The sequence below is a fragment of the Pogona vitticeps genome, chromosome 11, assembly GCF_051106095.1.
Source record: "Pogona vitticeps strain Pit_001003342236 chromosome 11, PviZW2.1, whole genome shotgun sequence".
Lineage (NCBI taxonomy): Eukaryota > Metazoa > Chordata > Lepidosauria > Squamata > Agamidae > Pogona > Pogona vitticeps.
In genome coordinates, this window is record NC_135793.1 from 26,397,602 (window position 1) to 26,409,155 (window position 11,554).

Below are 11,554 nucleotides of genomic sequence, written 5' to 3' on the forward strand. Positions count from 1 at the left end.
GTCACAACAGCTGCTGGTAGGGGTGGGGGCTCAGCAGAGAAGAGTCATGTCCATCACTGATCAGCCTGGATAAGTGGGGGCAGGGGGAGGCAAGGTCGTTGAGAGGGTGCACCATTCAGCCAGAGAGCAAAGAGGGACTGCAGAGAAAGGGATCTCCTGGAACACAGGGCTGGGGGGGGTGGGTGGTCAGGGAGGACAGGCAGCCACCAAACGTGGGCTCCCATCCCTGGCCGCGGCCAACAGCCTCAAACCTCCAACTGCAGCTGTCTCCTGTTCAGTCTGGCTCAGAACCCTCTGTTTCTGTGTAGCCTTTCACTGGACCCTGCCACCCTGGAAGTGAAGCAGCGCCCAACGTGGCTAGTGCTGGGATGGGAGATTCTCAGAGGTGGCTGCAAGGCCTGGCTCTCGGAGAGCCTAGCCAGGAACCATGGACAGCAGGCACGGCAGTCGGCCAGAGCTGGCCAATGTGGACCAGGCAGGCATGGAGGGGAAGGTAGCATCCAGCCACCGTGGGACTGCAGTCACTTGGGGGGGGGCTTGACAGGGCTCCTGCCAAACTCAGCTGGCCCAGGCCCCTGTGGAGCCTCAGCCCTGGTGGCTCTTTGGGAGGCTCGGCTGTTCACATTTGCAGGTGTGCCAGCCCAGCCCGATGGCCTGCTCCCTGCTCCCTGCTCCTGGTGCCTGGGCTACAGCTGGTGGCCTGTGCAGACCCCGGGGGGCTGCCCCCACCCCCACCCAACCTGCTGCGGGGCCCTGTGGCTGCAGGAAACCCTGAGAGGCTGGCGGGGGCAGAGCCTGGGGAGGCCCTCTTCTGTCCACCTTCGGCTCCTTTCCAAGGAGGGAGTTGCAGCCTTCTCTCGGGGCTGAAAGATGGAGAGGGCAGTGGACGCGGGAGCCTCGCCTCATTGCCAGCCTGCTAGGAACTACAACCTCCCCACCCCCCCACCCCACCCCTCTTCCATGGAATCCTTCATAGCCCCAGAAAACTTGTCTTCCAGAACAGAGGCCCCCACCCGTTCAAGTCCCCCATCCCTGTCCAGCTGAGCAAAGGTGGGTCTTTGCTGAGGAGCTGGGATCTGGAGCTCAGCTCCGCTTGGCCGGACTCACAAGCAAGCCTCGGGGGACGCCCTCCTGCCCTTCTCATTGCCCCCTGGGCAGCGTCCCCAGGGCTGCCAAAGCTAAATAGGGAGCCTCTGCTGGGAACAGGGAGCCCCACGGCTGCCTGGAGAGCTCCCCGCATACCAGGCCCACTTGCTCCCTTCAGCAAAGGAAGGCCTGTGTCTGAGATGCCCCTTTGGTAATGGGGGGAACATCTTGTCTCTAAAAAGCACACCCCCCATGCATGTGCGCATCTTCAGCCTGCTCTGCCCTTGGGGCAGTCTTGGGGCAGCCCAGCGCCTGCCTGGGCATGGGGGCTGATCATCAGGGACCCCTCCCTCCTGCTCCCCCTCTGCAGCCTTCTCCAGCCTTATTGATGCCCAGAGAGAAGTGGCGTGCCCCCCCCCCCAAGCTGTGCTATTTCAACTGCAGGTGGATCACATTCATCATCCTGCCTGACCCACTCCTGCTCCATTATGGAGGTCACAATCTCTTAATTAATGTTCCCATGACAGGGAATTGCTTGATTGGTCGCTGGTGAGAGGCTCTTCGAAAGAGCATCAGCGCCCAAGTCATTGCACCCTCTGTTTGGGAAGTGGCTGTGGGGGGGGGGGGAGGGATGCCCTCGTGCGCAGATGCCTCTGTCAGAGCTGAAGGAGTGAGGGAGGCCTGCCCGGCCTTGTGCACCCCCACCCAGACTACGGCAGGGCTGCTCCCTGTCGGTGTAAACACAGATTTGTTCCACTAGTCAACCCCTTGGGGTTTAAGGGCGAAGGGAAAGGAACAGCCTCTAGCTTGGAAAGATCTCTTTCCTCTCCCCAACCCAGGGGTGATGTCCTTTGCTCACCAGGCTTTGCATGTGGCAAGATGGCAGCAAAGAGGTAAGGGGGGGGAAACTACCCTTACACACACAGACACACACAGACACACAGACACACACACAGAGGGAGCTGCTGCTCCCACCCATGTCACACCCTGCTGCCACCAGGTGAAGGCCTGACCTTGGTGCAGAGATCTGCCCTTCCTGCACCCCAGGGCTCATCTCACCCAGGGCCCTGCCACTGCTGTGGGCTGACATGTCACGTTGCATGACGGGGCTCCCGGACAGCCGCTGCAGCAGCCCCATGAAGCAGCCAAGAACTGCCAGGAGGGGCCGTCAGACCTGAGAGGGGCTTACAAATTGCACTGTGGTGCCTTCTCACCCAGTCCTGCGTGAACAAAGCAAGCAAGCCCAAAGGGAAGGGAGGCATCACGTACCTGGCAGCCATGATCCATCTCGCTTTCCCTGCCTGCCCTCACTTTCTGTGCATCCTGGTTTCTTCTGCTGCCCTGGTGCTGAATTCCAGCTCACCTGGTTTGTTGGGAGAGGCGCACAAAGAAGACAGCAAAGCACCATCGATGCCGCCGGGCAGAGGGCACACACCCCCAATCCTCACCGGGGGCTTCTCAACAGTGGTCAGACAGGAGCAGGGAGCCCTGGGGAAAGAGCCCTTTGTGGGGAAGCCCCAGAGGAACTCTGAGGGGTCTCTCCATCCTGGCACTGTGGCTTCAGCCCCGGCGGCTACGACCAGCCAGCTGGGGTTCTGATCTGCTCCACAGATCAGATCCCACCCCAGTTCCTTTCCCCTTCAGGGTGAGAGAGGGCAGCAGCAGCAGCAGGAGGATCGGGCAGGCCCTGCAAGAACAGCCAGGCACCAACGCCAGTCGGGCAGGGCTCTTTGCCAAGAAGAATAACCTTTGGTGAGGTCCGGAACCCAAACAATGCAATGCAATTCTGCAGGGTTGCCATAGCAGCAGCAGCAGCAGCAGCCCCGGCTTCTCTCCCACCTGCCACAGCCTCTCTGAGGATTTCTGCTCCACTTGCACTTCCGGCATGTCCCTCACCCTCCCCCCAGCCCACAGGTATCCGCTTCTTGCAATGAGAGTGGGGGTGGGGTGGGGGCAAAACCAACACTGGCTTAGGTTCACCAGGTCCTGGCCACCCAGGATGGAGATCCGTCCTAGGACTTCCTGACCCGGCCACCTGGCCTTCCCTGCCACAGCACCCAGGCCCTGACTGGGGGCAAGAACCCCGGAGTGGGCGGCACAGGCTGCTCCTTGGCAGGAAGAGAGAGGAAGCTGCAAACGGTTCTGCACCCCTGGAACCCCTGGAGGGTAGAAAAGAGAGCGAGCGAGAGCGGGAGAGAGGTTTTGGGTGCAGCATCCCCACTTCTCTGTGGTCTCTAGGAAAGCCAGGGTTTGCCTTTCTTTGCAGGTAAAAGAAATATGTACTAGAGGTTCATTCGATTCATTCGCAAAGAGGTCAGAGGTAAGCCAAGCAGAGTTAGCGGCTGAGGCCACGTTCTAATCTTGGACATCCGATCAGCAGATGGAGAGGTGTTCGGCACCTTTAGGTTTGAAAGGGGATTGCACACATTCACACTGGCAAACTAGTCATGGTGGCATTTAAGAGGCCTCCAGGCTCTCTGTTCTTCAACCAGACTCTGCCAGCTGGTTCAAAAGCAGTAAGCAGTGCAAAAGTGGAGAGCACTCATCCAGATAGCCTCCGGCTTCTTTTTCAAGGTCCTGAGTCCATTCAGAATTTTAAGTTTTGTGCACTCAGACTGGAACTTGCCTACCAGCATGGAATGTTCCTTCTCTGTGGAAGATCTCCTCCTTTATCCCGAGGCCATTGTGAGATGAAAACACTCCCTTTGGCTGCCCAGAATCAATTTTCCTACATCATTTTCAGTTGCAGGACAAACCAGGCTGCTGCCCTCTGCCAATGGCACGCAGGCCTGGTCGTCCAGGGCTTTCAGGAACGACAGGTGTGCTGCTCATCCTGTCTGTGCCTGGCTTCCCATCCAGTCATGCAGCATTATTGGCTCAATTCCCAAGACCACAGATCCTGAGCTTCAAGTCCTGCTGAGGGGCTTACAAGCATACAAGGATTCTCAAGAATTTGCCTTCCTCCAGGGGCACGCCACCCCGTTTGCTTGCATGCTCCTCTCTGGCTCCCTGCAGTGCTCCAAAGCCACTTGCTCTGCTCACTCCTTGAATATGCGGTTGCTCCCAAAGGATAGCCTTAATGAGGAAAGCGGTGGTGGCTCCCAGAGGCCTCTGAATAACTGCCAGAGAAGAGAAAGTTAGATAAACTTGGAAACTTCCATTAGAAACAGCAAATGGTGGGGGAGTAAAAAGCCCTACTTCCAGGAGGAGTTGGGAGCTGTTCACCTTCCCCAAGAATGTGGAGGGGCCCAGTGCCAATCCTTCACATGATCAAACTCGCAGCCCCTCTTACTTGCCCTCCCCATAGGGCCCTTCCACCCCTCTGCTTGCAATCTGGGGGTCCTACATGGGAACACCAGCCGAAATCGTCCAAGCTGGGGAGGGGGAAGAGACCAACAGGGGAACTCAGCTGAGTTGGGCCTGCCTCTTGGGCCTGTCTCAGGTCAAGAACAGTCCGGCCCCCTGGTCCCCAATGGGGCGTGGTAGCCTCGCAGTGCCTCCCAGGGCCAGAGGGAGGTCTGTGCAATCTGCCGGTGGCCTGATGTTGGGGCAGAAGTGGGCAAAGAGAGGGGTGTTTATATAGGGACCCATGTCGGGGCTGACTCTAGAGCACTCCCAAGTCCCGTCTGCAGATGCGACACAGTTATCCAGTGAGTCTCAGCTTCTAACAGCCAGTGGCGACCACAGTCACACTCGTAGGTGGTAGAAGGGGAGGCAGTCTTGTCAGCTGCTTGCTTTGTTCTTTGCAGAAATGAACTAAAACATATTTTAATACCAAAAAATAAAGAATCAAAATCATTTTGCTTCATTTTTCATTTGAAGCTAGAACATACCCGGGGCAAGAGCAATCTCCACAGGCCAGGTGATGATGGTAATGATGATGAAGAAGAAGGCTGGTTTCCTTGCAGAGAAGCTGCTGCAGGTGGCAAAGTCCCACCCTACCCTCTGCCTTGGCATGTTCCCAGTGCCATCATGGCATTCTGCCCACTTGAACGCTGCTCTCTCATTAAGCAGGCAGCTGGCTCCCTTTCCTTGTTTGCCAGATCTCTCCTCCTCACCCCACCATTGCTTTTCACATCAGGGTTCACTCTAAACTTGCCCTCCTTCTGTCTCCCGCTGGTGGGAATGGACCATGTCCTGACCCTCCAAATGGACTTCCGGTTTTCCTTCCCCCCCCCCAGTCCTCTTTCTTGAACAGAGGATGAGCCGAAAGGATGCCGGTGGAGGAAGGGGAGCTGACTCAGAGAACAGGCGCCCTTGTGAAGCCGTGAGAGGAACCTGCACCTTTTGCAAACGAGATAAGCATGCAGCCTGGGTTTTAATTAAGGGGCCGCTCTACCCGAAGTGAGGGCAAGGGCACTGGCACAGGCTGAGAGTGCGGGGGGGGGAAGCTGCACTCCCACCGCAAGCTCGCTGTGGAGACGATGGCTGTGTCTCTGGGAGCACCCCGAGAGCCACCCCATGACGGTAGGGGGCCGCCTGAGCAGAGATTTGGCCCACACAGGGACCCCCTTCTGCCTTTGCAAACCTACTTTTGTCTGCTCCAGAGACTCACCTGTCTCTAATTAGAATTAACCATCTTCCTCAGCGTTGTTAATCTTATTGTTTTTCAGTGCTTTCCCTTTTACATTAATTTTTGCCTTTAATTTGCCTGTCTGAACTTATACCCCTGGGCATTTCTAATTAAACAAAAATCTTTTATTACAAAATCCGAACCATCAGATGATATATTACAGTAACTGGTTTCCCTCGTTGAAAGGCCACCAAATGGACGTCTCCCTCTTGCCAGAATTTCTCCCTGGCATATGAGAGCAGAAGCTACTTTGGAGAGCTTAGATATCTCTGCCCAACTGTAAAACATTTCATGTTTTGAAATCCAGACTGTGATGAAAAAATAATTTCATTCTATTAATTTCTTTTTGATGATATTAAAAATCAGAAGTCATTTGCCCAAAATGAAGCCAGCTGTCTATCCTCCTGTATTTGGACATCTGTTTTTTCCTGCCTAAATGTAGAACTTTACATATTGCTCTGTCAAAACTCATGTATTTGTTTTATCCCTGTTCTCTAATCTGTACAGGTCATAAAGCTTCTCCCTTAGGTTCATCCCACCTTTCCCAACCAGACTATGACCATGTGTGAGAGATCAGAAGCTTGTTGAAAGAACTTTTAAAATTAGTTTTGTTTTATATACAGACAATGCACCATTAGTGAGAATCTAATAATTCTCTTTGTCCACATTTCAGTCTAATTCTCTTTTCAATGAAAGAAGTCCAAGCCAAACCAAATCACGGTCCTGAGGGGCCAGCAGGGGTCCAGGGGGGCCAGTTTTACATGATTGCTTTGTTCAGGGTTTTTGCAGGTTTTCTTTTCTTTCTTTCTTTGGTGTGTCTGTTTAAAAAAGCAATTACTGGAAAATCCTATACAACATTTACTTTTAAAAGTAAGAACACACACACTGCTGGAGGAATATTTATACATTTTAAAATAAACAAATCCTATGTGTACATTGTGAGACTCGGCAACTCTCCAAAAGGACTCCTGCTGCAAAATGGATGGATACGGGTTGCCAAAGGACCCTGCCTCCCTGGAACTGGAAACAGAATTCTAGTCAAGATCTCAGCCTTCACACTAGCAAAACACAAGAGTATGTTCTGGAAATCTGAAACCCAGGTGCTCAGAGAGAGGTAACAAGGATGCCCTGGCTCTCCAGTGCCTCCCAGTACAGGCAGTGATGACAACACACCAGGCACTGCGATAACTATTATAAAGCAGAGGTTGAAAGATCCCCTGCCTCCCACTCAGTCGCCCAGTAGAGACATCGCTCTCAGACTTTTTGTGACTCCTTCCAGTTCAGGCAAAGTTGATGAAGTCAAACTCCCTTTTCATCTTCAAGGTCACTTCCAGAAGGCCCTGTTCATAGAGGAAGTAGGCCTTCCCACTCTGGGTGTCCACTGGGTGAGGCAGGTGCAGAAGGAGCTTCCTAGAAAATAGGTAACATTAGGCTGGAACCTGAAGCATGTGGTTGAAGAAAGCAGAGGGTCACAACCAGGCTAGGCAGGACTTCTGCACCCCCAAGCCGTTCTGCCATCTCAGTCAAATGCAATGGCCACCCAAGGAGGATGTTTGTGACAATACTCATGTGGTGGTCAAGACAGACAGACAGACAGACAGACAGACAGACACACACACACACACACACACACGTCCTTTGTTTTCTGGCTCTTCGGCAGCCCTACCTCATGTTCTCAAAGCTGTTTGCAGCACACAAGGGCTGCAACCTTCCCCCCCCCCAAAAAAAAAAGAGAGTAGTGAACCAAGAATCTGAAGGTGCATCAAGAACCAAATGGTGGGGGGTTCCCAGGGAAGGGAGAGCACCCAGAGGAGGTCACAGGCAGGTGTAAAGTCTGCATTTCTCCCCTCAAAACCTTGAGCCTCTGGTTGGCCATTCATTAAATGGAGCAGGGAAGGCCTTGCACACGATGTTTCTTGAAAGAAAAAGAAACTGGTGAATAGGGAGAAAGTATGGTAGGGGAAATGCCCCACTATCTTCCCCAGCTTACTTCTGGGGGCTGCGAAGATCAAGAACCTTTTCACGGATATCAAGGGTAATGTCCGAAGCCTTTGTGTCTGGCAATTTGATTTTAATCTGAAATGAGAATCAGGAAAGGTCTGTAAGAGCAGCTGCCACAGTGAGATGTGTTGTCCCAGAAGCATTCTGGCTGTAGCCTCTTGGTTTCACACACCCTGGCTGAAAACAAATGCCCTTCCTCTGGAGGTGCTACAGGAGGTCTTGCCTTAACCCCCACCCCTCTAAAGCCCCATTCCAAGCTGACGTGTTCTGGAGGCAAAAGATCAGATCTCCTCTGCCCATTGGCCAGACATGTCTTTCTTGAAGAAAGATGAGAAAAATTTCCCATCCATCTCATGGTCTGATGGGAAGACCACCTCCTGCTTCTCACATGGCCCATGCACACCACAGCCAAATACACAAAAGAGGGGCAGGGAGGTTATGTCACATAGATGACCTCACAGGCAGGAAGTGGGTGTGCTTTGAACACCCTGCATCCTAGAAAAGCCATCAGTGGCAGACCTGTGGAAAGCAGGGGTACCAGATGCGCCTCAGTTCAGGGCTACATGGATCCCACTAGTAAATGGTCCTAGAAGGCAAAAGGACCCCCACAAAGGAGGAAGATTCCTTCTTACCAGCATGTCCTCACAGCAAGCTGTGGAGGGATCCTTCCTGCTCATACCCAGGAACACATCCTCAGCCCCCACATGCTGCCTGAACAGAATTTCATATCTGTGGAAGAAGATGTTAGTCAGCATATGGAAATGTCATCGGGGACCTGCTGCACTTCAGAATGAGTGTAGAGGGCTACCTCTTTCCTCAGTTCCTGGGGCACCCTGTGCTGCCTGGCAGGCCCTGTGCTTCCAAGGGAGAAGGACTCCCATTCGTGCTGGTTCATGATGAGTCACGGTAACACCAGGGACCACTGCAGGGAAGGGGTGGGTGGGTGGGTGGGTGGGTGGGTGTGAAGCTGCCCTCCTGCCACAAAGGCTTTACACAAACAAGCTGCCAAGTGTCTCTTTGGCAAACTATTTCTAGCTGTGTTCCCTCTGCCCACCCCCATCATTAATACCTTCCAGGAGGCAGCAAGGTAGAGCTCTCCTAGCTCATTTTAATTATCTCCCCTTTGGCAATCAACGATTTCTCCCCACTCAAAGCCAATTTGTCTAACTCCGAATGCAGCAAAGTCAGGAACTGTGTGTTCCCTTTCCTCCAGTTTTTACAAATGAGAAAATATGACTGAAGGTGGTATTTTGAGTGTGTAATGTGACTAATATAATTGAGCAAAACAAATTGAGCTAATTCTCCCAACCCACTGGAAGGCTGTGCAGAGATCAGATAGTGGTTTACAGATTTAGTAGCAGTGCTTCCCTGTAAGAGAGTAACATTCCTCCTGTGGCCTTTCTCTGAGGACACAAGCCGCTCCTTGAACCAGAGCAGGTCAAGTTCTCAAGCCATCCCTTCTCATGAATGAGCCTGGAAAACCAAAACAAAGATTTCTGTGGCAGCCAACAGGCAATTCCGGGGCCTTTCCCCAGCCAGAAATGTGACTTACAGCAAAGTAGAAAACTGGCAGATGTTATTTTCTTTAATGAAAAAAATGTATTCAGAACAATTAAATGCTATTTTTAAAAGAGCCAAATGTGAGGTGTTCCTGGGGCAGCATGTCAAAGTGATTATGAAGAACAGATTTCCTTCAGCTTCCTTGCTGTGAGGCCTTTCTCAGGCATCCAACTGCAAAGTAGTGACAGTTTGACCCGATCAAGCTAACACTTAACAGGACTCACGTGATGTCTTGAGCAGCTGCTTGTTCATCAGCACATCCAGAACCAATTGAAGAGTCGGACAATCAAGGACACGCTCGCTAGGCAGGCTTGGGGGAAACTGCAGGAGACCTGGGATGAGGTTCCAAGGACTCAACGTGCCATGATTTGGGTCACACTTACTCAGCCTGCTCCCTGGTATCCCAGGTGTCATCATATTCGGATCCCTCCGGCACCTCCTCTGTGGTCCAGATCCCCTTCTGCTCTCCGGGTTTCACTTTAGTAGTGGCTGACAGGAGGAAGAAAGGCTGCCTGTTCACCTGTGCTTTTAAAGTGCACGTTGCCTGGACTTTCCACTGGCAGACAAGGCAGTGAGCAGGGGATCTTGGCACAGCAGCTTCCTGAGGCCAGCTTATAACACAATCATGTTACTGGGGAGAGGAGAATTAAAGAAAACTCCCTACATCGATAAGAATCTCCGTTTTCACACTGTAAACCTTTAATATGGGCTGAATTTCCACTCACTGTAGCCATTTGTGTTTTTGCTATGCAAGTCCGACTGCCATAAATGTATAGCAACCCTATGAATGGGTGACTTCCATTCATCGGCAGGTGTAGATCTCCGTAAACTAAGGATTTGGCACCATGGGAGAATGGCATGTTACACTCTGAAGAATGAGTTTGCACAGGCATTTTGGCTGAAACTTGCTGACGGAAATATGGTATACTGTAGTTCTGAGTGAGCCATTTTGAACAGCTCCTCAAAGAGTGCCTTCCTGAGCAAGACAGAAAAAGTGTTTCCTGGTCATCTGGCAAATCCCCAGCCAGGTTAGGATTGGGACTTGCGTCTCTCTCTGGGTTTTAAGCCAGCTCAGTCTTCCTGCATGCTTGCCCTGATCTCCTGCTAACTCTGCCTGCTTCCCTCTTCCTTGTACTCTTTCCATTCATCTCAGGCCCCTGAAACCTAGGTGATGGCTGCCACATCTTGTCCCTCAGTCTTGTTTCAACTCACCTCATGCAGCCATAAAATACTCCCCACCCACGAACTTCTCTGCAAACTTTACATTAGTGTGGATACTGTACTTGTGAGGGGGACAGAACAGTGAACTGTACAACCTCTGCTCCTTGTGACTAAAAAATAATATGGGAGGCCCCTGCCCCACCACAGGGAGAGGCAGGTGCTTTCTCTCCGCAGCCACCCAGCCTGAACAGGCCTGCATGCAAGGGGAGGGAGGGAGGGATGGGGATTGAGAGAGGGGGCCCCCTGGACAGGGAGGGTCCGCGCCCCAGGCCCCCTCCCGCGGCTCTCCCTGCCCGCCCCCTTCTGCCCCGCTTGCACGCCCGGCCCCTTCAGGTGGGCCTCCAGGCCAAAAGGCTCCTCCGACCGGCCAACCCCGCCCCCCCTTCCCGTCCCTTCCCGTCCCTTCCCCTCCCCCGACCTTCATGGGCTGGAAGGGCAGCCCCCAGCCCGCCCACCCCCTCCCTACCTGCAGGCGCGGGCGTCTTGCGGGGCCCGAGGCTTCCGGGGCCCACGTGGCTCGCGGAGGAAGGAGGCGGCGGCGGCGCCGAGCCCTGCAAAAAACGACACCCTCCGTCCGGCGCGGCTCCGGTTGCGGGACCCCCTCCCGCCGTTCCGGGGGCCGCCGGGTGGCCGAGAGGGGAGAAGAGCCGGCGCGGGGAGAGAGGGAGGGGGAGAAGGGGGGTCCAGAGGCCCGGGAGGCGGAGGCGCCCCCCTCCCCCTCCCCCTCCCCCTCCCCCCCACCGGCGGGGCCCAAGGGACCCTGGGGGGAGGGGGCCGGTCACCTGGCGGCGTTCCTCCTCCTCCTCTTTCGGGGCGCCGGACAGCATCTCGGCCAGCGCCAGCAGCGAGGCCGTTGGGCAGGCGCCGAGCAGCTCCGGGGACGCCATGCCCGGTCCGGGGTGGGGGAGAGACCCGGGAGAGTCGCTCGCCTCCAGCGCCGCCGCTTCTTCGGTCGTCTTGCCTTCGCGTCCCCGCGTTGCCACGGCAACTCTCCTCCTCCTCCTCCTCCTCCTCCTCAGCCGCCCCCGCCCCTCCTCTTCCCAGCCAATAGGGCGCGGGCCGGGAGAGACCGGGTTTTCATTGGTGATGAGAGGCGGCCTTGGGTGGAGTCAC

At 54.3% G+C, this 11,554-nt stretch overlaps 1 protein-coding gene across 1 annotated transcript; it reads right to left on the reverse strand.

Annotated features, from left to right (window-relative positions):
• Positions 1 to 6,504: 6,504 nt before the first annotated feature.
• On the reverse strand, positions 6,505 to 11,459 carry DNAAF6 (dynein axonemal assembly factor 6). Its single transcript, XM_072981011.2, has 6 exons — positions 11,224 to 11,459; positions 10,908 to 10,992; positions 9,604 to 9,709; positions 8,293 to 8,389; positions 7,650 to 7,735; positions 6,505 to 7,069 (listed from the first exon to the last, which is right to left on the reverse strand). Exons 1-6 carry the CDS (start codon positions 11,326 to 11,328, stop codon positions 6,940 to 6,942), a joined length of 609 nt encoding a protein of 202 aa, XP_072837112.2. The 5' UTR covers positions 11,329 to 11,459; the 3' UTR covers positions 6,505 to 6,939.
• Positions 11,460 to 11,554: the final 95 nt, after the last annotated feature.

Bases quoted from the DNA above. Each gene is read 5' to 3' on its own strand.
- DNAAF6 (XM_072981011.2), bottom strand. From the start codon at position 11,328: ATGGCGTCCCCGGAGCTGCTCGGCGCCTGCCCAACGGCCTCGCTGCTG. The intron at 9,710-10,907 runs GTAGGGAGGGGG...TCCTCCTGTCAG, and splicing joins CAAGACGCCCGCGCCTGCAG to CCACTACTAAAGTGAAACCC. The intron at 8,390-9,603 runs GTAAGTGTGACC...CTTCTTCCACAG, and splicing joins GATACCAGGGAGCAGGCTGA to ATATGAAATTCTGTTCAGGC.